The sequence below is a fragment of the Haemaphysalis longicornis genome, unplaced genomic scaffold (assembly GCF_048455015.1).
Source record: "Haemaphysalis longicornis isolate Haplotype H1 unplaced genomic scaffold, Haemaphysalis longicornis Haplotype H1 scaffold_7, whole genome shotgun sequence".
NCBI lineage: Eukaryota > Metazoa > Arthropoda > Arachnida > Ixodida > Ixodidae > Haemaphysalis > Haemaphysalis longicornis.
The window spans coordinates 158,675,281-158,701,838 of record NW_027526422.1 but is presented as its reverse complement, the minus strand read 5'-3'; the positions used below and the strand labels follow the sequence as shown (position 1 = coordinate 158,701,838).

Here is a 26,558-nt window from a genome sequence, read left to right as displayed (position 1 = left end):
GCCTGATCATTGTATGTGAGGAGTTTTAGTTTCATGAGCATTACAAGAATTCCAGGTATTAAAGCGGGGTGTCACTGGTGCGTGGTACACTGCACGATGGGCAAGTTGTCTTCAATCTGAAATCCAACCACATGCCCCAGCACAGGCAAAAGTCGTGGCAGGAGTCACAGGACAGCCAGAGGTAACGGCGTTAGCTCCCCGCAGATGTTCTCTTCACACAACAGAAAAAAAAATAACTCCTGAAAGCTGCGTGTCTGTTCCACAACGCTCTAGCCGGGCTTTTATCATACGGAGTTATTTGCTTGACGTGGGCGCACATTATGCGACAACGAACTCTCTGCTTTGTGCTGCATGGAACAACTGACGGGCGAAACAAGCAGGAAACAAAGGCTTTTTTTTTGTCTTTTTCCGCTACAAGTTATGAAGCAGCAGCTTTGAAATTTCGACATGTGCGCTTTTCGACAGACAAGCAATTTTTATTTTTTTTTCGAGATCTAGCTATCTGAAATACGTCGCGTGCCAACCCATTTCATTGTTTTATCGCTAGAAGTTGAGTGTAGTGTAATGCAGCGTGCACTCTAGTCAGTGACAAAGACTACAGGGAATACGTCACCCTCTTCAAAGCGGGGAAAGGCTCAAAAATGGCTCTAGTCGCCGACTATGCCGCTTTCTTGCTGTTCACTGGGGCCAGCCTTTTCATTGGCTTGTACTTCTCAGTGATAAGAAAGGCTCAGCCCCTGTCCGTCACGGATGAAATCTTCCTAGGTAGTAAGTCCCTCAAGACGCTTCCCCTTGGAATGTCCATCCTAGCCAGCGTAGCGTCGGCGACAGGCGTGATCGGGTACCCAGCACACCTGTACGCCTACGGCTTTCACACGGGCTGGATTGTTGTATCGAACCTACTGTACATTCCAATAGCCGTCGTCCTTGTGGTTCCAGTTCTGTACAAGCTCAAGATCACGTCTATTTTTCAAGTAAGACCACCTTTCCTTCTCTCACAGTTTTTCTTCAGTGACTGTGCCCCCTAATCTCTTTTCTACGAATTCTATTGGTCAGCGGAGCAGATTAAAACACCAGCCCTATGGCGGTATTTTACCCAATAGAGTACTGCAAACATTCAAAGAGGTTGATATGAAACTGTTACTGCAAAAAGTGGCGGAAGTGGTTTGTTACCTGCCTTACCATGCACTTCCGTTTTGCCGACTTTTAGATGCAGAGCATCTGATTCACTCGCCTTGTCCCTCCGGCGTCGTCGTCGTCGTCGGCGGCGGCGGCGGCGGCGTTGTCCGCCCCTCCCCCCTTCTCCTCGCCGCGCCAGCTGCGCTCTCCGCCGCTCACCCCCTCTCCTCTCCGATAGCGACACTCTCTCGCGAGGGGCATTGGATTGGATTCAATTGGATTGGCTTGGCTTGGCTTGGATTGGATTGGATTGGATTTGGATTGAATTGGATTAAAGTGGATTGTGCTGGATTGTGTTGCGTCATAGCCGCGGCAGACGCGCTGGGGCCGGCGCATGTGCACTAGTCTCTCTCTTCCGCGGTTTCCTCTCCGTCGGGCGCTAAGGCGTGGGATTCCTGCGCAGGGGTTCCCGCGAGGGGAGGTGGGAGTTTTTTTTTTTTTTTACCTTGGTCAATGATTATATTGACACCTTTCTCGCGCAGGGTGAGCGTGGCATTTTAAGTGCAGTGCACTTTGGTGGCTCGCTTTGTCGTCGTAGCTCATCGTGGTCCCAACGTATAGTGACTGCCGGAATCACGCGGCCCAGCGAGACAACGGACCCAAGTAGATCCCCGCGGCGTACAGCTTATCGGGCCCAGAGGCTCCGAAAAGCAAGCGGTTTATCCAGTCAGCCGTTCGAAACTCTTGAACCGCTGGCGGTTGTCATGCATCTCTCGTTGTTTAGAACAAAGAAAACTGCAGGTGCATATGAAGCAAAACCTGTGTATATGAATGGCAGCCCCGCGTCCTTTTAGTTAGGAACGCCCGAGGGGATGGTTTTGACAATAGTAAGCGAAAAAAGTGGCGGCCTAAAAAGACGCGTTCCAAACAACGCAGTAAGGCGCTGGCTCGTGCGATATGAAAGAAAGCCCAAAAAGAACAGGAACTGCCACTCGCGCTGCTCCAAATGAGCGCGCCATCGCTTCGAAGGCGGAAAGTTTGGATTGCACTGGACAAACCTCCGGTCAATTCATCAAGAGAGGAGTGAGAGAGGGAGGCGAAGAGCATGATTGGTGGTAACAGTGAGTGGATAGCGGCACCACATCCCATTATGGCGACTCACTGCTCTGCCCTTCCGATAGCTTTCACGTTGAAATAAACGGCTGTAATTACTTCTTGCACACGTCGAAACACGTGTCGAATCGGCGTAAATCCTACCTGCCTGAAATGATGTCATAATGCGCATCACTTGCTTTTTCATGGGTATCTAATTTTGCTTGGTTTTAGTTCTAAATTTATTTAGCCACCAATTCAAGACCAATGAATTCATACGGAGTTTGGCGTCTTCTATGCACTTGTCTGCTTCACAAACCCGGCGACAATCACCAATATCTGCTGATCATCGCCATTTTATCATTAGATGATTGGCGTCAATACATGTGTTGTTTCTCTGTTCCCCGTCATGTTGGAAGAAATGCGCTTACGCTACGCGCCATGTCATTCACCTTGTTCCATCGGACCTCGGATATATTATATTTTTCCGTGGCGTTCCATTTCCTACCTAATGCCATAATATCGCTCTGATACAGGATAGTGCAGTAATTACACTGATGAACCCCCCCATTCTTCCGGTTCTTTCCAAGATAAGCTGTGACCAAGCATGTCCATAAAGTCGACCTCTGTTTGAAGCGCCCGTTTTTGCAGTCTCGCAGGTTTAGCGGCGTGAAAAAAATCGCGCGTCGTACGTTTAAATGAACGCCAGCTGTTCAGTGGCAGACCGTTTGACGTTGGAAAGTAACAAGTTTTTTTCGTAATAGCGCCCTTCCCGCGGCAAATTGAAACATATCCGGATTCTATAAATCACAGCGGTGGTAGTCTGTTGTAACGCAAACGCATCATATAAGAGTGAAACTTTGACCTCATACCAAGTGAAAACAAAGAACGTGAAAGCAAAAACGAGGTTGTGAGATCGCAATCTTTCCCGCTTTTTAGGATATTCAAGTTCCTTTGGCCGAAATAGATCCGTCGAACATTAAGATTGCCGCCCGATTTTGCGGACGCCCCAATGGTATGAGAAGTGCCTTTAAATCTACCGTGTCGTTCAATTCATCACAGAAAATGTTTTCCGTAGTTGCCACCTTCTGTTTAAACTCTTAAAAAATAAATTATATTTCTCTTTAGCCCTGCGCTCTTTTTCTCGTTGCTGGACTAATGCGCCACATTGACCTTATCTCGCTTCTCGGGGTTTGAAAACATTTCTTGATTTCACACAGTTGAAACACGTATCCTATAGTATTGGCTTCGAATTACATTGAGGCTTCGATGTCAGCGTAAAGTTATAAATCCCTTTCCTCTCAGTAATTGCAGCTTTAGTAATGCAGAGCTGTCCTCTCCACTAGACCACTAGCTCTTGGAAGGGTCGAAGGGTTCGGATGCACTGCTTTCTAATAAGCGGCGCGGGTATCATTCTCGGCGTAGGAATTCTCGGATCCTGGCTTGGAGGGCTGCCTGGTTCCATATAAAGTAACTTGACCGAATAAGTAACGCTATACTAAAGACCTGCGACGATACATAAAAGCTCCTGGGACACAAATAACACCTCCTAGGGAGAGAAGGCTCTGTCCACCCTTGTGTAGTGCACAGCCGAAGATTTATTATCAGCCGAAAGCAGATCTCAGGGCCCTCAGCCTCGAGCAGTTGTAGAATACCTGAATGTTATGAAGGAATGGGCAGGATCGCGTGGAGATCAATCAGCCGTGCCACTGCTTCTACACAAACACACGCATTCTATTCAACAGACAATCCAAACGGGCAGGTATAGAAAGGTATAGAAACTATTTACAACGCTCAGAGAGAACTAGCTAGGCATTGGCCTACTTCAGTCCGCTGGAGCTGGCACGGTGCAGTAGCGTCAAGGAGCGACGGGGCGGTGGCTTGGGCCTGTCGATGCGAGGTGGCAGTCTGTCCGCGAGGCTGCTGAGCTCCGCGCGCCGAGGAGCTCCAAACCCGTGTTGTGGTCCCACGGCGAAGAACGTGGCGGTGCCGATGACTAGCGGCAGGAGGCGATAGCTTAGCCCCGCAACGAGGCCTCGCTGCCCGCGCTCCGCGTCACCGGCACACCGCTCACTCGTGAACCTGGCACCGGCTTCTCCCGGCGGTGTCCAGGGCTGTCGTCGGGCCTACGCCGCGACGGATAACATGGAAGGCAGCGTCGGTGACGGACCTCGCCCCTACACCGTGAGTGTGCCGTCCTGCTGTCGTCTTCGCCGCTTCGGAACTCCTTCTTCTGTCTCTTCGTCTTCCAAGCGGCCTTTTTTCTGCTGGCCCCTTCTGTTCGGCAAGCGCCACACCTATACTGGACAACATGCCGATGCTGCAAGCGCTAACGCATAGGGGTCTAAGAATTCCTTGTTTCCAGCGGGCTGCCACTAAAACTTCAACCTTACCGCTCTTAATACTAGGACCCTATTGAATGAGGGTAGCTTAGCTGCACTACTAAAGGAGCTTCAAGGCGCTGAACAGACTATCATAATTATGGGTGAGGGTAGCAGAATAGGTGAGAGCTTTAAAGTGTTCCCTACCAAGCATATTCCACACTGCCGAAGTCATGAATAAAGGAAGCAACTCGGGTAGGTTAGCCTGGCCACAAAGACATGACAAAGAATTTGAATTGTACCTTCTTAGCGATACGTTTGCGGCCATTGGGATCAATATTATTAGGATCCCCAACTTAAGTTATTGCAAACAATGCCGCCTCCATCTGGCTTTCAACATGAGGTTGTTGCAAGTCTGTACAGGCATGCCACTGTAATACCTAAGGTAAGCAGCCACAGCATACTTTTCCGCAAAAGTTTAAAAGAAGAATAAATTCGAGCATGCAGGACCACCTTAGGGATGGTTAGCCAGACAAGCAGAAGTGATGTACTTGTTGGATTGGAGGAGAGAAACAACCTGCTGTTTATGAATGCACTCTTTTCCGCCCCAATGAACGGGAAATCCACGACAAAATAATAAGTTGGTGATAATGCAAAGGAACCGTATTTTAGCATTACTCTTAACGCAAACAAGTAATGTGCGCGATGCTGAGGTCTTACTGAAGGTCATGGGTAGAGACCAGAACATTATGTAAAATTCCCATTTTTTCTTGAGTCCTTACGAAGCTAGTTACCATAAAAGCATGAAATAATGAAATGGAAACATTTGAAGGAATCATTTAGTGTTCCTATAAGCGCCTGTTTTGAGGTTAGTGTCTACATGGGCCCTCTAGCGCATAAAATGCACTCTTTTTGTTATATGAGTGGCTTTGGGAATTTTCACGTTCGTCTGCTAAGTATTTTTTCGCTGCAAGATGCCGCCACCCGGCGTTTGTTTCGCGCGGTTAGCGAACCGACTACGCACGCAGTTCGAAAACGCCGAGACGCACAAAACCAATGTTCGAGCCGCCGCCACCTCGAGCTGAAGTTGTCCCACGCAACTACATAGATAGCCCTAGAACCGTACGCGGCGACCCCGCATCCAATGTCGCCGCTGGGTGGGCGTGACATGACTACTGCCCGCACGGGCTCTTTCGTTCAATGTTGTTATGCGTGTTATTCATCGGTGTTGGGAAGAGCTGAGAAGTCCGTTCACTTCTGTCAACGAATCATAAGATTCAGTCAAGAAATCGCTCTTCCATGCGTGTTTATTTCTGGAAGGATCATTTACCGATTGCGCCTCTTCCAACAGAGCCCATTCTTACACCTGGGGGAACTAGACAAAGGACTGAAAACTACTACAAAAACCGATTCGGTGGTATCAACAAGTTTACAACTTACAATAGCACAACAGCCCAGGCTACTCTACACCACGGCACATTTAAACGTGACCTGGCACATTCATGGGCTTATTTCATTATCCCAGTAAAAATTATCCAGCAACTTCAAGCTTCGGCGTAACCCTTACTCGGAAGGCCGAGCTTTCTCCGAAGTCCAGGCCAGGTCTTCAGATTCAGGTCCGGTCTGTGTCATGTTCTGACACAGTCATTCCAGGCCTCCAATTTGTCTTGGACTGTTGCAACCGTGTCATCCCAGCGCTGACACCAGTTGTTGAGATCGGGAGGGCCGAGCCGAGCCGATCTCTGTCGCCTCCGGCATACGTGTGATAGCGTGGTGAAGTGAGCGGTCAGCCGCTGTTGCAGCCGTGAAGAAGTCCAGAAGCCGTAGGCTAACGTAACTGTTTACTTCATAGCGAGAGGTGAGCCGTAGCCAAAGAACAATGCCCCGACGGGCGAGGTAACAGTACAGGACTCGAGCAGAGTGACTGCGTGGATTCGCGGCTCAAGCAGGAAGGGGTTATAGCGCTTGCGGGGCCTCTGTTTATACCCAAGAGCGCAACGGTCAAAACGCCAAGAGGCAACACCCCACGAACGTCACAGACACACAAAACACTCCTTCCAGAGTTCGTGAGCAGTCGATAGCATCGGCGCACGTTGAGTCCGAGAGAGGGGAAGGAGGAGGACTCCGCTGCGATCGCGGGGCCTGTGTGTCTTTGAAGAGCGTTGAGACGAGCCTCGCCGGCAGCCGCTGAAGTTTTCAAACGGAGACCCAGGCTTGTCCGGGCATGCAAACACGAGTCACTGACAGGGGGGGGGGGGCTGCCTGAAAGGCGCACGCAGTGGCTTCACGACACAGCCGAGGAGTGATCCGGGAAAGTACGGCGGCGGGTTGATTCGTAACAGCTTCTTCGCCGGGGGTACGAGATCCTGATGGATAAGGGTCTTCAACCGTCGTCCAGAGGGATGCTTTCGAAATGAAGTGCTCGGCAGACACTCGGCTGCAGGCCCGGGCTGTACGATACCGTGCTGGAGCTTCACCGGGCCGGTCACTGGACGAGTAGTGACTCCCCAAGAACGCCTCTGGCTTGGTCAGGCAAGCAACAGAACAACCCAGGAAGACACAACCGCCTCGCCGGCAAGTGCGAAGACAAGTCCGCACTGAAGATCTACCTGGCTTCTAGTTGCGAAAAAAAAATACGCGAATAACTAACTACTCTAGTTATATTTTATGCACAAACTTGTAAGGTGACAATCCGCGTGATTGGAAATGTCCCACACAAAGAGAAATGTAATCGTAAAGGACGAAACCTGATTCAGGAAAAACAATGAAATTGAGAAGGTCAGGCGTCTACAGGCCACTTCTCGCACAGAGAGCTGTGATTTGAGCTGTCGTCATTGCCCTGAGCTTTCCCCAATTTGTACCGCACTTTAGGTGCAGCCGTTCTCTGAAAGCGACTGCTGCGACGGCATGAAAGGACACCGGCCGTTGTTTTCGACAAAGGCCGAGCGCGTGGACAAGCGAGCGGGATTTTCCACCGTTCATACGTTAGGCGCGCACTCCTTCTTTGACGCAGCGTTTCCTTGGTGCAAAGCGAGCTCACGGCTTTACCTCTTTGGCGTACTCGCACTGAAACACGCGCCGCAAGTACGCGCAGAAGTTTTTCGTCTCTCCTCGTTGCTCGCCTTTTTCCCGAACGCGTTCGGCAAGTGAACATCGGAACACGTTTTCGAAGTTTTCGTTCTCCCCTCTAGGCTGGTCGGTTCCCGACTTCGGCTCAGCCGCAGGTGACACCGGATTCTCAACTAGCTCAGCCGATGTTGGCCTGTCATCGCGAGCATCAGCTGGGAGTGACAAGGGCACGAGGAGCTCTTTAGACACCTTGTAGTGCTTGTAGTTTCCAACATTCACTACCCCGTCGTCCCTCGCGCATTCGGCGGCAGCCTCAGCACGCGAAGACCCAAGCGTGTTTCCGTTCTCTTTCCTCACTGCCAGAACTACACTACAACAAGGCTGCCCTGTCTCAAAAGACGGCTCAGTTGCCCACGTCACCGGAATCTCAACGAGCTCCGCTGACCGTTGCTTCAGGTCGGTGACCTGAGCTGGTGGCAGGACGGAATCGGCTTGCTCAGTGGCAAGATCATTACTCCCAACTGAAGCGTGCAAACCGCTCGCTGCCTCGACTGCAGGCTTTGCCACACCGTCGGTCTCTTCTGAACTGCCATCCGAAGAAACAACCCGCGTTTCAGCGGACTCGTTTTGCCTTTCGGTAGCCTCGCGGTTTACGCACTCCACCGAAACCTCGCTATCTCGCAAAATGTTCATGTTCAGACCGGTAGCCGTTCCCAAGGCCTCTTGCGAATTTGAATCATCTAAACACCTTGCCGAGATCTCCGAAACCAACACAGAAACGTTTCCGCTCTCAGTGGACTTACGTTGCCCTCACCATGCAAACGAGGTCTTTTTCGAGCGACAATTCTAACTCAGACTCCACTTCTTCCTGCTTGAGTTGAATCTCATGCTCTATTTTCTTGTTCTCCCGTTCGAGTCTCTCTCCCTCGACCTCCTTTCTTTCCCGTTCGAGGCGCTCGAGCTCGAGGTCGTACCTTCACATCTTTCCCTCGTGCTGTCATTTTCTTTCCTCACGTTCCTGCTCTTGTTTCTGCCTCTCGAGCTCCTCACGCTGGCGCTCAGCCTCTGCCTCTGCGGCCTGACGTTTCGCGGTCTCTCTGCCATTGATCAGCTCAATGCATTCCGACAGCTCCTCATCGTCAGCCCCAACATCGAATATAGCCTGTATCAGCTCTGGCTTTCTCAGCGCGTCCGTAACATCCAAGCGCAGCTCTTTTGCAAGCTCCAACAACTGCGGTTTTTTCAACGCCTTCAAATTCATGGCCTCTCTAGAGTACTGCTTTCTGACTGATCCAAAAATGTTCTGCGCGAATACCCCACGCGACAAAAACCCACGCCCTACCAGCTATCCTCAGAAGCCTGGTAAAACTCAGTGAAGAAAACTCCCGCACTCACCCTTGATCGCCGTGAATTCTGCCAAGTCCGAAGTCGCCTTGACGTCCGTGGTGTTGGATCTCGCACCGCTGGCTCCAGGTGTTACGAAGTTGCCATCCGACCGCTGCCAACCAGTTGTTGCGACCGAGTGGGGGCACCCGATCCGAGCTCTGTCGCATCCGGCATGCGTGTGGTAGCGTGGTGTGACGAGCGGCCAGCCGCTGTTGCAGCCGTGAGGAAGTCCAGAAGCCGTAGGCTAACGTACCTGTTTACTTCATAGCGAGAGGTGAGCCGTAGCCAAAGAACAATGCCCCGACGGGCGAGGTAACAGTACAGGACTCGAGCAGAGTGAATGCATGGATTCGCTGCTCAAACCGGAATGGGCTATAGTGCTTGCGGGGCCTCTTTTTATAACCAAAAGCACAACGGTCAAAGCGCCAACAAGCGGCAACACTCCACGAACGTCACAGGCACACACAATGCTCCTTCCAGAGTTCGTGAGCAGTTGATAGCATCGGCGCACGTTGAGTCCGAGAGAGGGGAGAGAGGAGGACTCCGCTGCCATCGCGGGGCCTGTGTGTCCTAGAAGAGCGTTCAGACGAGCCTCGCCGGCAGCCGCCGAAGTTTTGAACGGGTGACCCAGGCTTGTCCCGGCATGAAAACATGAGTCACTGACACAAGGGGGGAGGGGGGGGGGGCTGCCTGAAAGGCGCACGCAGTGGCTTCGCCGCCCAGCCGAGAAGTGATGCGGGAAAGTACAGCGGAGGACCGATTCGTAGCAGGACGAACGATTTCGGATTCTCTGTTCTAAAGGAACGGACGAAGGTTTTGAGCAGCCAATATTTTGACCTTGCCGATGAAATTCGATCGTCGAGCGTTCCGAAGCACACGCATGCTACGCCCGCCAATTTCTGTCTACGTCGTGTGCTTTTTTTTTTTTTGTATACATACCATATCGACTGAAAGAATGCACATCTTCAAGGCATGAAACATTAATAACGCATGGGTTTCTAATGGATTTTATACCCTTTCTCCTATTGTGGAATAAACCTACAGTTCATGTAGACGTATGGAACTGGCGATACACGTTTGCCTTATTTCCAAGAAGAGAAATATCTGTCCCCGCAGAATGCAATTTGCCCGCTGCTTTAACTGCAAATCCAAAATATGTCGGGAAACACTCTGCTGAAGTAAATATAAAGTGAGTCTATAAATAATAAACGATTGTTTTTAGCCCCTATAAATGCCAAAGGAACATTTTTCTTGCCTATCATGGACACCTAAAACCCTTCATTTTCCGTGGCTGAAGTTCCAGTTTTTAGTAATGATCATTGATCGCGCGCTCGTGACAACGAAAATTAGTGATTATCGAGAAGGGAAACAACAAAACCACAAAAAGTTACCCACCCCTTAAAATGTAAGCAACTGGGCGCACGACCTTCGAATATTGCTTCAGGGCCCATTTGTCGTCGCCATTAAATTTGAGGCATTTTTATTGGAAGTTATAAAAACCACATACTCAGCCGTAGCCGTACAAGCCGAGTACGTGGACAAGAAATGGTAAACTTTATCAGGAAATGAAAGAGCTAAAACTCAGGTATACGAAAGAGCCCCGAATGGGGGAGTGCATTTAACTGGCTGAAGCATCAAAATTGATTACCGCAAACACAAACAGTGGCGCTCGTGCTTACAGCGTGGAAAGAATTGCAGTCACCTTACCAACCTTAGAATTTTAAAAGATGCAAATGCGAAAGCAGGCAAGTCAAGTTGCACGAGTAGGGTGTTTGCACTGATAAAGCAAGGTATAAACATATACCACATTGGTTAGGTAGTTAAAGCAGCGGAAAGGTGCTATGCCCATTTATAACATATAACTCAGCAACAGTACTGGACGCAATATCTTCACTCGCGATGCTCCAACAGTAACAAAATACGGATGGACAAGCAGCTTTAGGGACAAAAAAGTGGCTAAGCCGCAGATGACGAAGCAATAGCCTCGTGGTAACGTTTTATTGTTGTAAGGTTTTGATAGGGAAGCTAACAAAATAAATTTTCAATATTCGTGGGGCTTTCTGATGTGTCTTTTTTAATTACCAATATTGTTAACATTACCACGGAATGAAATCAAATAAACGCTCTACAATGAAGGTGCCAGAAAGATAAGAAGTTGGCGACCTCGCTGACTCTTCTTCTGCCTTCAAAGGGCCTAGAATTTCCTACTAGCGTACCGGTCAGCGAAGCGTCGCAGGTGCGATTGTGCAGCGCTTTTGTGGAGCGACCTGGACTTGAAGCTTGATACAGTGTACAAACTAAAAAACTAAGGAAAGGCACATTCTTCCATTCACAAACGTGTCGTGGCTTAGTTTCAACTGAGCGAACGAATTGAGTCTACCCGTCGGCAGCCGGCGGACTAAACACTGGGCCGACTGACTCTGTAGGAAGGTCGGCGAGCCGTGCAGTAGCGCAGTCAAGCCAAGTCATTTCCTCCTGACGTCACAAGAAAACACCACAAAAAATGGGCGAGGATGCAGCGAGGAGGATAGCATTTAAGAATTGATTTTTCTACCAAATAAATTCCCGTAAACGTACTCAAAGTGGTCGAAACATGGCCTATAGGCTCCGGACTACAAATTGCGCTGGCAATCCCGCAATATTCACCAATCACTTCAGTGTCCCTTTGAAGATTCCCGTTGTCGCGGAAGTTAGCTAGATTCGTTTTGCTTGCCTGTGCCTCAAATGCGTCCTCCTCCTGGTCCCGACGGAAAAGAAAAACGTTTATAGCTTTAAAATCATCGCTGCTACGAGGTCCAAATATTGTACAAATGTGGTCTACAACGTTATGAAAGAGTAGTGTGACAGGATAACATCTTACAAAGCAAATGTTCTGGCAAAACTGTGAATATTCGCGCACCTCTGTCCATACGCGTCTGAACTGAATGGAAGGTTCTCGAACGTACCTTGAAATACCGCATACTAAACACGCTCAGAAGAAGAAGAAACCAGACCAATTCGTGTCAAGTAAGGACATGTTCAAGAACTACCAACTAGTGCGACTGACGATCTTCAAAAGCTGACTTTGGTAACGCATATCCTAGACTCCGTACCCTCTTCTCAGAGGTCTGGAGGTCACCTTAACATTACAATGTTGGTGAGCCTGCACAGGTCACACACAAAAACATCGAGAAGTTCATTAGGTGATGCATCCAGGCAATGCGAATGTGCTAGCTTCAGCGATCGACTTGCTAAGCACTTCGACAACATGGTAATATGTTGTGTACTTATTCTCGGTTAATTTCAAGAAACAATGATCACCTCAATTTTACTTTCTGATTTTTTAGTTGTGCCGGCCATTTATCGCCTTATGTTGCCGGCAGAAGTGTGCTACAGACCTACCTAGTATATGCCCCCGCAATACAGCTACAACGTCATATTTAGTGCCCGGTAGCTACAAAACTACAAAAATAGTGCGACACGTTTTTCAAGCCTGTGATTGAGAACAACGTTGGCTTCAATTTGTTCAAGTTCGACAAAAATCAAGGATGGCTTTTTTTATCTTGGGTATCAAATTAGACCAAAATGCACGACTGACCTTCAATCGAGTGCATTTTTTTCATATTGAACCATTTTTTCTTCATGAACTAAAATTAGCGGGAAGAATGGAACGGGATGAAGGAATAATACTAAACGTTGAAGTCTATAGCTTCTGCAGATGCAGAGAAACACGGCCCGACATTTCGGAAATTTTCAAAACTGTGTAAAGTTTGTATTTCTTAGTAAAAATAATTTTATTTGAAAAAAAAAAGTATGTGAGCTCATTGAACAGTATGAAAAGGCTTTACGGAAAACAATCTGCGGCAAAGCTGCAATAGTTGTGTTTTAGTGCAGTAAATGTTCCAAATTTCGTGCGACCCGTCCAACCAGCCGCCAGCCGACCTGGCTTTAGAGTTTATTTATGTAGGCAAAATTTATCAAAATTGCCATGCATCATAGATAGCACCGCTGTGAATGAACTGAATTTTCAAATCTTGAATCCTAACTGGTTTTCCTTTCTCGCAATGCCCCGTGATTTTTCGCAGTACGTGCGAATGCGGTACAACACGGCCACCTCTACACTGGCGGCAGTCACTTGCATCCTATTGTCAGTAGGTACAACAGGCGAGTGCGAAACCTCCGCTGTCGATCACAGAACGTTCTCTTCCAGCAAATGACGGGGGCCGTTGCAATCTACGCCTCCTCTGTGGCTATGTCTACAAGTAAGTTCCTAATTGTTTCCTCTGAACGCTATAACGCCTAATATATTGCTACAAATATTAACATGCTGTGTAGTTTCACAAGGAAGGTGTGGGCATTTACAGTATACTGCAACTGCGCAATGCAACCTTCTGTAAGAACATCATACTGCCGTAATACATAATAGTTCAGCATGAATCTAGAGAGCTTTAAGCAATATTTTTACATTTACAACATTTATAATTGAAAGACGAAAGACGCTAACGTGGCTTGAACTAGCCTTCTTACCGTTGTACGTTTTAAGCACAAAAATTTAACAGATGTTGCGAGCTCCGATTCTCAAAAGAAAAATGAGCCATATTGCTTATTAATCAATATTTCGACCCCCCGAGATTTTGCAACCTCACAGTCATTTCAAAGTATTCTTGACAACGCTTCAAACTGATGTTTACGGAGAAGTTTACAGACCATTCTCTTGCAGATGTACGGATCTACAAGTTCTGCCGTTGTCGAAAGCCCTTCACGTTAACGACACTGTAGCCTACGGTAAAATCCGCGCAGGAATGCAGTGGTTTGCGAAAAGATCATGAAAAATAGCATAATGGCCAGCCATTACAAAGGCAGTAACGAACAGCCGGGAAGCTCTGCCGAAAAGGTGACCGTATGTCACGCATTTTTATTAACGCGATTATTGTGTATTGTGCTTTGTATTTCTTTTGAAGAACAAATGGTGATTTTGAGAGCCTGATAATGAACACTTGGATCTTCTCAGAATGACTGTAACAGCATGCGGGAACAGAAAGTTATGTACAGGAAGTAGAAACAACAATGTAAACGATCACTGGCAATAATCCGGTTGCCGTAAACGACCGAGAACCAAATTTGGGAACGATCTGTAACATGAGAGCAATGCTAGAGGTCAAAATGTTTAAAGTATACAAAAACTGTAAAAATCACAAGGGAAGCGAAAAGCTGCACTAAAATTTCGCGAATCGACAACCAAAGCGAAACCATTATTACGCCACTTGCCTTCATTCTTCGCTGACACCGAGATTTGCAATGAGTAGCAAAATTGGATTACTCTAAATATCTTAAGTTAGCATTGGGCAATGCTGGGCACAGTTGCGTGGCTTTCCGTTTTGTTTCGTTACTAATTTTTTTTATTCCTTACTAAGGAGTTATATTTGCTTTGCTATAAAGATTAAATATGTTACCGTCACACATTATGCTTTTTTGTGCAAACGCAACGTGTCACGACGTTTGTGCTGGTTAACGTCCCTATTCGTCCTATCTTGAGCACCATGTATAAGAGAGACATTTTTTTTTATTTCGTTCTCTCATTTTTAGTTCATTTATTAAGCTTTCTTTGTTCTTTTTTGTACAGTTAAACGTGCTGCCTCCTATGATCTGTATATTTCTGTTGCGCATAATTGGTGCTCTCGAGGGCTGGCCAAAGTGTGCTTCCACGTCACTGTTTGGGCTGCTGGATTACTAAACCCGCGCCGCAAGAAAAGACAGGGCATCAGTCTTATGGCTGATCCAGATGAAAAGCCACTGTTTTCTCTAATTCAGCAAGAAAGGGGTGCGATCGTGTTTTTACACAAACCAATAATTTTCTGTGCTTGATACATCTCAACAGCATTGTGCGGCAATGCCATGCATTTTATGTTTCCCGTAAAATATTTGCATATCTTCCTAAGGAACGCCCAGTAACAAACGCTTTCCATTCCTGTCAATATCATTGACAACAATTGATCGCCATCCCGGCTTGTGAATGGGGATGTCCAGCACAGGTGTTGTAAACCACCACAAATGGTGATAGAGGAGGGTATGAAATGTGTCTCGTCGTCTCGGAGGGCTTGAAGGTTGTGCTGGGCTAGTGTCACTAGATGAGGCTACAGGGTATCGGCACTATGCTGTCCTATTTTTCCGTGCCGCCGCCATGATCATTGGTCAGCTCGCATTTTGTGACATTTGTTTACACTGCGAAGGTTCATGGGCAACGCCATTTTGTTGTTTATGCGTTTTAGTCGGTTACCTCTGATAGGATTAGCTTCTCCTCCCTACTCTGCGGCTGCGCGCGACTGACACCGTTCCGAACGCGACCAAAGATAGCGCGTGTAACAGCATTTCAGCAGCGCAAGTGTGTCCAAAGAGGCCGTTTTGATGCATGTTCGGTAGCGTTGTTAACAAACAACCCTGTCAAAGTTAACGGCGAGGCCGTAGATGCGGCATTGTCGCAACACTGATGTACGAGAAAATGGCCGCCGTTGCTGACTTACGTGCTCCAGTGGCGGTACTCTAATACCTTATCTACTGACACTACGCTCGGCTTCTCTGGCGGCAAACGCTGGGTCCTGCCTAGCGTGCGGCATGCGCTCGGCGTCTTGGGCAAGAACTCCTCTATTTAGGGACACTAGTCCTGCCTAGCCTTCGAAGATTATCTGCAAACATATTCTTTGCCAGGAACACATGAGGGGGGTGCCATTGTTCAAAGGCGCCTTATCATCCATATTGCGGTTTCGATGCTTGTTTTGCGATTTCTTTAAAGAAATTCCGAGCTGTATGATGTAAGCCTGATTAGCCTGACGCATGCGCCCGGTGTCTTAGGCCTTAGTGCCTTGCGTTTTTTCAAACGCAGATTGGTTTTGCCAACGGCGATGAAACCGTGGGGGGGTAGAGGTGTTTTGATTTGCTTCAAAAGCTAAATTGCTTAAGTGATACAGGTAACGCTTCACACTTCGAATCATTTTAGAACAAAACATGTGTTCCAAACAAGCATTTTTTTATTGTTTTCAACTTGCCTCTTTTCAGTACTTGATGCCCCAGCAACATGGTGCTCCGCCGCAATCGGGATGGCCGCCACAGTATACACAGCATTGGTGAGCATTCAAAACAAATTCCGTAAAATTATTTTCGTGCAGGTGTTATAATGAAAGTCGTTCCTTTCTTATACAAGCATCGGTTATATTCTACCTCAAAGTGCCATTACTACATTGAACAATCAGAAGATATATATATATGGTAAGACTCCCTCGAGTGGCCAACTGCTGAAACTAAAAATGGTGAAGTATTTGTAGTAAGGTCCTTTATTTGAAAGGCCAGTTGGCCAGGGAGGAATGGCAGGGGGGAGGGAATAAACGTTTTTTGAATCTTCAAGGGCCATGTATGCAGCTTCCAGAGGAGGATATGATGGTCTAGTTTAAGGCACCAGCCTGGGTGTAGACCCCAGATTACACTACTCGTTCCAGATCGCCCTCAAGAGAAAAAGTGCCTAACCCGCCGAAAAATTGGGGATCATGGTATGGGGGTTCATCTGGTGAAGACCCATGGGGGAGTGCAGTTTCGAGAATATAGCGGCGGTCTGCGAATGCAGCGCAGTTCCAGATTAAATAATGTAGGACTGCGATAGAGGTCACATAACAGCGCGGTCAACGTGGAGGTTGTGACTTCCTGGGGTGAATCCATTTCAATACGAGGGGGTGGGGGGACAGCAGCATTAGCAAGAGCAGTGATTGAAATTTCGACTGGGCGTGCTTCAGAAGGAACGCGGTTGAGATAGCCAAGCGGGATGCTGGACGCTAGGCTGCATCGGCGCGCGTGGCGACCGTGTTCAAGTTGCAGGCGTAAGCAGGTGAGAGACAGCAGCCGGGGAGTCGGTCATTTAGCTGAGGGGTTACGAGGAGGCTCTCCCAAGCCACGGATTGTGCTGTCTGGTTACCATGTCGCTGCGTCGTCTGTCTCGGTATCCATGCCACGCTAGTTTTAGTGCCGTACTGAGCGAGTATGTTGACCATAGCTTGAATTCGGTGGACAGTACGATGGTCAAAAAACGCCTTGTTGAACTCCTCAATTGCAGTTTTGCAGTCGGTGAGGATACGAATGCGGGAAGGTAGGGGAGAATAAACGTTGTAGGCAAGACGGTCTTGTTTATGGAGTATGCCACGCAGCTCGGCTTCATTGGAAGATCGGGAGAGTGCGTGCTTTGTAACTGAGCCGTGAAATTCCGGTCGCACTGGACAGTGCTACGCGACGCCCATTCGCTTCGGGTCCAAGCTGGCGTCGGTAAAGACGTCACGTTCATCTGGGGGTTTCGTGTCTAGGATGTGAAGAAGGGCCTTTTGGCGTGGACATTTTCCGGCTCTGGGAATGCTGGGTAGCTGAAGGACGAAAAGAACACTCACAGACCTCGCAGTCATTGCGCGGTGACACACATAACGATGCTGATGGTTTCCCAGCTGCTTAGGTATTACTTGAATAAAGGCAAGGTGTAAAACAATTCGTTTCAACAAGGTTTCAAAAATTTGCTGCAAGTGAAAGAACTTACAGTAGTAGGATTAAGGAAGTGGCAATCTTCGGCAGCTTGAACCAGAAGCACATTTTGGTAAGGAGTAAAAAGAAAACATTAATTCGTTTCGAGTTTTCTTTTTGTGTTTCCTTAGCTTTTCGGACACTTGTTCTTCCTCTCCTCTCACTGCCTTTCTCTCTCTCTCTCTCTCTCTCTCTCTCTCTCTCTCTCTCTCTCTCTCTCTCTCTCTCTCTCTTGTTTGCTCGCTTTTCTATTCTTCTGCGTACTAGAACCACGCATGTTTACTCAGCCCGGACTTTTAATATTCCTGTCTCTACTGCAACCTCCGAAATTTTTTTTTAATTTATGAACTAGTTGAAAATCACTGTGCATATGTCCTTACACCAAACTTCTCTGACCATCCAGCTCATTCAACAGCCAGCTGCTCCATTCACCAATTACATTCTTTATTTTACATGACATCCCCACCAAAGCCATTGGATACAATACCTTAGCAAAATGTGGCTCATTCAGTTGGCGGATGCAACGATTTTGACCTATCCTTTGTATGAGGTGTGGTTTTGTTAAATTAGAACAAATGCCTTTTAGACAAATGCAAGACTGTCAGATAAACTACTAGGAAATGGGGAGCGGCCTGAATGGAATCCTCCACCTAACGATGTACACTTTGATAACCGGAGAAGAGCGCGGGGTAAAGCAACGATTGACTTAAGTGTAAGGCAACGCGGTATGACACACGTGATTTGGCTGCCCAATGAGTGTTGCTTACAGAACGTATCTAACCAGTTCTGCTGCTCCGCGAACCTTGGACTTCTCCTATCTCAGCTGAATCATTCATTTTAGGATGTGAGTTACACAGGTAGCTTGGCGGAGGAGGAAAGGAGCTGTCTTCGCCGCCAACCTCGCCGTGAGGTGTGTTCTATGAGTTCCTGAAATTTTATGCCGCACTCTGGGCTTCTGCCAGCAAACATTACCTGTTCTTTTAATAAAGGTCGAATGCAATGCAATACCGTAGGGACACGAAGGCACCCGTTCCGGTATTTCTGTTCTTCCTTTCGTTATTCATTTGTTCCCCCACCACTTCTCCCCCTCTGCCTCATTCTTCGATAATTATATACGCTGGCTTTAAATATACGTGGTTTTGGGTTACGTACACCCGACAATGGTTCACCGGAATGATGCTAAGCCAAACGAAAGTTCCTCCTCAGCCAACCCTACTTCCTTGGGCCTAGTTACGCTTGCCCGGTGGCCTACTTCATGACACAGCCATGAAGAGCCCTTTGCAAGTTGTGCGCCCCCTTCAGTCCAGCCACGTTATTGTCTTCGGTCAATCACCACGTTATCCACCCCGCTATTTCCCCACATACGAAAACAGACACACATTCTCAAGCAGAGTGCAGTGAAGCTGAGAAGGACACGGAGGAGCTAAGGTTAAAGCATTAGGATAGTGTTGCAGATGATAGTCTAGAGAAAACCCAAAATGCAACTGGAATCATTTTCGTGCTATGCAATTTACGCACAACGAAAATGCAGTCAAGCTTCTATTGCCTCGTGTATAGACTGGCTATAACGCGGCTCACGAATTACCGCTGATGTCGTGGTGTCGAATAACATAAGCCCGATAACGGCCGCCTCACGATAACTGTGCAAGATGTAAGAGACACGTATTAGCGGCTAGGGGCATATGTCTATGCAGGGTGGTCTTCGTGGGGTCGTGTGGGCTGACTGCCTGCAAGGATTGCTCACGCTTACTGTGCCCATGCTTGTCATGGTAAAGGTAGCCTCCGACGCCAGCCGTGGACACGTCCAGACACGGCCATTGGGTGAATACGAGCCCAGCAAGTACTTTCTCAAGTAAGCTTCACGGCGATCATTTTTTGGTCTTCGCATAATTCTTGAATTAGGCAGTTTTTCTTCATTTACGACAAGGCCACAATAACCGTTTAAAATTTTCTTGACGCCTTCTCTTAAAGGGACGCTCAAGTGTTTTGTAAACATTGTGGGATTACGAGGGCAAATTGCAGTCTGGAGTCTGTAGGCCATGTTTCGACCCCTGTCGCTGCGTTTACGCGACTTTATTCACTAGGAAAATCAATTCGGAAATGCTGTCGTCCTCTCTGCATCCTCGCCCATTTTCTGTGGCGTTTCGTATGACGTTACAAAAAGATTGGCTTGACTGCGCCACTGCACAGCTCGCCGACCCTCTGACAGAGTCAGTAGGCCCAGCGTTTATTCCGCCGGCAACCAACGGGTCGTCGCAATTTGTTCGATCAGTTGAGACTAAGCCACGACACGTTTGTGAATGGAAGAATGTGCCCTTAGTTTGCTAGTTTATACACCGTATCAAGCTCTACGTCGAGGTCGCTCAACAGAAGTGCCACACAAGCGCACATGCGACGCTTCGCCGACCGGTGCGCAAGTAGGAAAATGTAATGCCAATTGAAGGCGGAAGAACAGTCAGTAAAGTTAATATAGGATCTAAAGAATTAAAATCAACCGCAACTTGTATCGGACAGAGTAAAATCAAGTGTTGGTAAGCATATTTTTGGGGTTGGGTGAACAGTCACAGTGGCCAGCAAAACGACCACACATCTGCGAACGCTTTTCTGTCTAAGGAATGCAGTCGGTAGACATGAGATATTGTGGGAGTTTGGCTTCTTACTGCACGAGCGCTATACAAGAAATAGTCATCTAAGCTGCCTGAAATGCTAACACTAAATAAACATGCAAGCTGGCAAAGCATTATATACTTTATATTTCCGACACTGGCAGCGCTGTCTCGTGTTTAGTGTTTGCACTCTACTTGGAGCCTTTACGCCGCAGTCTGCTACAATACAGTAGCATTCGGGGTTTTTATATGCTCGGAACCAAACTCTGACTACTAGCGTATACTGACGATTTCGCCTTTTTCTGTAGCGATAAACCAGGTATTGATAAAGTTATTTCTGTGACAAATTCGGGTTAGTCTCTGGTGCTACAGTCAACCTTTTCAAGAGCTGTGGACGACTACAACACCCACAGAGTATGTCGGCATTTAATGGTTCTGTGCACCACCTAAATATCGTGGCGTTCCGCTGAACTCCTACCGACAAAGCTCCCGCTATTGGCGGTGACGAAGTGAGCCCTTTTTATTTGTTCGCAGGCTTTCGTTTCGCATAACCTGTCGATTTTTGGAAGGGCCAAGGCATGTAACATTTCTTGGCATCTAAATTGGTCTATGCAATGCAAATTCTTTTTTGCGCTCGGAGACACAGTGTTCCACCAGGTTTCCAAAACATTTCTGTGGTCGTCTACCTCGGAGCCAACGAGGCGTGACAACCTTTTCAGACTGGTTTGCGCTGGCGGGCTGGGCTTAACCCATGTATTTGTGCGGCAAGTAGTTGCACAGTTCTGCTTTCTTCGGGACTCCACCCACCCTGCATTTCGCGCTTTTTTACAAGTTAACCTCGCCGAAGATTTACCTAATCGTATTGTGTTATTATTCTCGACCAGACCATGTTTTTAGACATTTCTGTATGAAGTTCACAAGTCAATACGGTGTTTGTTGGTTCGTTTTTCTTCAGATTATATGTTGACTGTGGCTCGTGAAACTCTAAAGGGCACAATTTTCATGCTTTTCCGACAACCACTGTATAGAACTGTTTATTTTAACTTCACTGGACAAGATGTGCTCTTACGTGTCCGTAAAATGCCGTTTTCTCCCTCAACAAAAACGTTCTTCAAACTGCACAGCGAACATTTACCTGTTAAGACGTGGATGCACAACAGGAACATTTTTGTGTCTACTGTGAACTGTCGCGTGTGCGATGTACCCGAAACTATTGACCGCTGCTTCATAAATTGTAAGGATGCCATACTATTTTGGGATGTCCTCCAAAGAACTCTTAAGAAGGACATTATATGTACTTCACTTTGTATACGGTATCTCAAATTACCGCAGACTGTGATGTGCCATATGAGTGTTTCTTCTAATCGCTCTTCATAGTTTATAGAAAGTGCGAATGCTGGATGGGCACGCTGAGCCTATCGTTTCTTCAAGAGCGCACTTCTGCCATATGATCATTAATCCCAAAGACGTCTATGGCCAAAATTATTCCCGCCCTGATTGGTATACCCTGCTCATTAGTTTCTCAACGCTGGCCCCGGTTAAAATTAGGTGTACATAATTGTTCATTGTGTTTAGTTTTGTCTTTCAGTTTGTAATCAACTCAGTTGTATGTGTCCATAGTTGAAAACATGTGTTGTATCAGCCGCGGTGGCTCGGTGGCTAAGGTGTTGTGCTGCTAAGCCCAAGGTCGCGGGTTCGATTCCCGGCCACGGCGGCTGCTTTTCCGATAGAGGCGAAAAGCAAAACGCCCGTCTGTACGAGATTGCGGCGCACGCTAAAGATCCCCAGGTGGTCAAAATTAATCCGCAGACCTCCACTACTGCGCGCCTCATCACCGGCGTTGTGTCGGCGGGTTAGGCCCTACAATCAATCAATCAATAGATATGTTTTTAAATATCGTTTAGTACATTTAGATGCAATAAATACCTTGTAGAAAACAACAAAAGTGGCTCCTGGCCTAGTGGTCTGGAGCCCTAATGGTATTGTTTTGCAAGTCAGAAGTTCCAATACCCGCAAGTGCATGCTTTTTTTTAAGTTGACTTCTTTGTGAATGGCCGATGTTTTCTATACTGAATTCATCTTTTTTGCGCTGTAACGTTCATTGCTTCGCGAGAGAGTTTACAGAACGCGCGCAGGCTGACACTGACGCGCTAGCGAGTTTTCGTTGGCGTGCTGTTGCCATAAGAACTGACTGCTTGCGGGCAGTGGGCACAGTCCCGAATAAGCCAACCCTTTGCCGGATGCGAACGCGTTTTTTTTTACAATACAGGCATGAGCGAGGCAAACTCCAAAGATGGGGAAAGCGCATCGCATTCGAGTGTCTACGGTGACATCGAGGGCGTTCATCTGTTGCGTACACCTCTGCTAGTGATTGCTAGGATTTCAAGCCGTGCTGGTAGGCTTATTTGACGTATTTTGAGGCCGACAACATGGCAGAAGCGCGGTGTGGCAACTACTGAGATATCGAAACCGCCATCCAAGGGTAACGCTGGATGCCAAGCTTGCTGTTTCACAGAACCACAACCGAAACTTGTTTGAATTCTAATCTTGGACATCGCCTAATCACGTAACATCTTGTACTGACGTTACTGCTGTTTGTAGGCGCGGGCGCCGCCAACCGCGAATGGTTGTTTTTCTTCTTTCAGGCTTTATGTAATAAATACCGCTTATCCCCGCATAAACAATGAAAGGTGTGTTTAATTGAACCACTCTACACAGTTCAAGCAAAGCCAGCAGCTTGACAAATTAACTTCAGTGTCCGTTTAAAGGGATGCTGAAGTGATTTTGTGAAGATCTCGGTTTTTCTTGCACTGCGTAGACTGCCTCACATTACCACACTTTTCATCATTTGTCCGGTGGATAAGTCGGTAATTCTTTTCAACTTTTTGCGAAATCTTAAATGCTTGTAGAAGGTAGTCAAAAAAACACCGAGTACTTGGAATAGGGGTCGCTAATTACCTCAAGCACAACTTAAGACCCTATACCACCGGATAACTTCGCAACTTGCTCAAATATTGTTTCCTCTTTTCTGGTCTTGGCGTGTGTCGACCACTCCAATTACGACATTTATGCGAAGTGGCAGCTGATGGCTGACTTTTCTTCAGTTCCAGCAATGAACGCATTCGATAGCCACTTTAAAAAAACGGCCGCGTATGTGCTGCTTTCGTCTCAGATGTCGCCGAAAGACGATAGTATTTTTGGAAGGGCTCCAACGCGAGGCGTAAACGAGTGTCCCGGGACCGACTTATACTGATTCGAAGCGCTTCGGACGGTCGTGACGTCAAAATGACGTGAAAAATCGCCCCCGCCCCGCACTCGGAGATCTCGGGTAGAACGTCAAGGAGAAGCCAGCAAGGAAGCTGCCCTCGTCCCGGATGTGCGTACCACCGTTTTGCAAACGCATTCGGGGACAATCTCATACCTTTCAACTGCTGCCAGAGCGAAATTAAATAAATTGTTTGTATATAACAAAACCTTTTCTGTTTATGTATTTCCACGGGCAGTGCCGTCGCTGTTAATGCAAATTGAACGTGGTTCCACGCATTTATTTTTTTACTTTGTTCACCCGGTCGTTAGACTGTTGTTATGTTTTTCAGTTTGACTTCTCTATCGTATATATATATATATATATATATATATATATATATATATATATATATATATATATATATATATATATATATATATATATATATATATATATATATATATAAGAAAAGAAAACATTGAACAAGGTAAAAGCACGCTTGTTACCAACGGTTCAGCAGATACTTGCTTTCGCCCTGACTAAAGCAAGTCTCTTTGCTGAAACGTTGGCAACAATCATGCTTTTACCTTGTTCAAAGTTTTCTCTTCTTGTGTTCTCTACCATCTTCAAAGTTCTACTGCTCACTGGAGTGTATGTATGTATATATATATATATATATATATATATATATATATAAATATATATATATATATATATATATATATATATATATATATATATATATATATATATATATATATATATATATATATATATATATATATATATATATATATATATATATATATATAACTTTATTTTAACCAAAAATTCGTGCAGCTTGGTGGCAGAAGACCGCAGTACTTCGGCGTCTGTGGCTGCCCGAACCCGTGAGTGGCGTCTGGAGATCCAGGTTTGAACATTTCAGCGCTGCTTCCCACCGGTCGATTGAGGTGATGAGAGGGAAGGGATCGTACTTACAGGCCTCCATATGATGATGTAATGTGGCCCGTTCTCCGCAGTGCAGGAAGAGTGGTGTGGGGTACAGTGAGTGGTGAATGTGATAAAGTACGGCGAAACAGGGGAGGGATTCAGTTTGAAGCTGACGCCAAAGGCCTTCCTCTTCCACTGATAGGGATGGGTGGGCGGGAGGGTATTTGCTGCGGGAGAAGCGGGAATGTTCCGTGATTTGTCTGTGCGTGAGCAAACTATCACGGGTTGATCCGGCTCCATGAGAGGCAGTGCTAGCATCAGAGGCCCGGGAAACGAGAGCTCCCGCTGCGGTGTGGGCCACTTCATTGCCTCCAATACCCGTGTGGGCAGGAAACCAGATCCATTCTACAAAATCAGTAGGTGGTTTTTGATTAAGAATTTGGTGGGCCTGAGGCGAGATCTGGCCTCTGGCATTGTTTGTTTAAAATGGCCATTTTGGAATCTGAGAATATGAATCGGGGTGTTGGCCTATGTGTGAATGCAAGTGCTATCGCCGCCTCTTCCGCCGCTTGAGGGTGACGGGTGCGGATGGTGAGGGTCGTAAGTGAGGGACAATCGGGTGAGTTGATGACTGCCAGGGCAAAAGTGTCCACGGGACGATACTCCGCTGCATCAACAGAGTGTGCCTGAATGAATGGGGTATTTCGCTGTTCATGCACGGGATCGTTGCGCCCTTCTTTCGGAATGATAATGGGGGTGCATGTTTTGAGGAAGAGAACCAACAATGATGTTCTCTCTAGTCATGGTTTCGACGAGTGCTTTGTCTCGGGCTCTTGTAGGTAGTCAATGCGCAGGCTCTCTAGGCGGGCTCTGCCGGCTGCACTGCGCATCAGGCGGTCAAGCTGCCCGGTGCAATGTCCTTCGATAAGCTCTGTAGCCGTATTGTACACGCCTGTGCTGTCAACTCTGGCAGTCGAAGCTCCTGGTGGTATTTGTAGAGCGGCTCGATAAGCCTTCCGAATTAGGCAATCAACTTTTCAAATTTCCGTTTCCGTAAAGCTAAGATACGGGAGCTCATATGTAATTCTACATATTAGGAAGGCTTGTATTCTTTTATCCGGTCTTATTCTTTAAGGCCATGTCATTGTGCTACAATTCGTTTAAGAAGCCAGATTATTTGCGCTACATGAGCCGATAATTTTCGGTTGTACGCTGTGTTGCGTCAGTTATGTTGTAGAGGCAGTCCAAGTGTGTTTGTTTGCATTACCCGTGGTACGGGTGTACCCCCCAGCTGTATCGCGATTGAGGGGTCTCGTGGTGGGTGCTCTAGATTTCTTGGGTGGGCGGACTAATAGTTCGGATTTGGCTGGTGAACAGGCAAGGCCAGCCAAGGCCACGCCTTCTTCTACGGCTGTTGCTCCAGCCTGTAGAGTGGCTTCAAATTGAGCATCCCTACCTCCCTTGACCCAGAGCGTGATGATCTCCACTTAAAAAGTGTGATGCCATTCCGGTATCTGGTCTAAGGTGATTGGTATATGAGCCACTGCTAGGTTAAAGAGCAGCGAGGAAATCACGAATCCCTGGCGAGCACCGCACGATGGAAGCTGTATATCGGCAGTGTGAGATTTCCCAATCGGAGGGTGGCCGTCCTTTCTGTGAGGAACGCTTGCCCTGTATCTGCATCGCAATGCAAGGTTTTCTTTCTTTAGCACTGCATTTACCGGTTTATATGCTCCCAACTTTAAGCAAATTGCCTGTCGTTCCCTAGCGATAATAAAGGATGGAGATGGAGAAGGAAGAGTGGAGGATGTGGGAGGTATCTCTGCAGGTGATAACGACAATGTTGATGAGTTGATGGGAGCGTTACCATGGGGGTGATTGACCGAGTGGGAAGACGTACTGGGATTGCTCACCTGCTGCTGATAGCTTCTCTTTGAACCGCTGGTCGAGCGAGCGCATTGGAGTGAGGAGTTCTTAACCTCTTGGCTTTGCCATTGTCTCTGCTGTCGTGTGTGCAGCGCGTCTTGTCGAATGGCCTGAAGAGGTGGAAAGTCGCTTCCGTTCGGAAGGTCTTATGCCTTGGCTGCCATTTGGGCGTAATTGGTGGGTCGTGCACGTGGTAGGAACCTTCGAGGGCAGTCCACCGTTCCTGTGAGGTGGGGTCCCTCACAGACTATGCGTTTCGGGGAACATGGGTGCCCATCCGGGGCATTTGTCATGCCGCAAGAGGCACAGCGGGGAAATAATGATGCTGCA

The 26,558-nt window shown here is 47.4% G+C and overlaps 1 protein-coding gene across 1 annotated transcript; it reads left to right on the top strand.

The window, feature by feature from the left end:
* The first annotated feature begins 641 nt into the window (after positions 1-641).
* On the top strand, positions 642-8,126 carry LOC144146625 (sodium/iodide cotransporter-like). The gene is made up of 3 exons (XM_077678562.1): positions 642-974; positions 4,324-4,395; positions 8,058-8,126. Exons 1-3 carry the CDS (start codon positions 642-644, stop codon positions 8,124-8,126), a joined length of 474 nt encoding a protein of 157 aa, XP_077534688.1.
* The last annotated feature ends 18,432 nt before the right edge of the window (positions 8,127-26,558 follow it).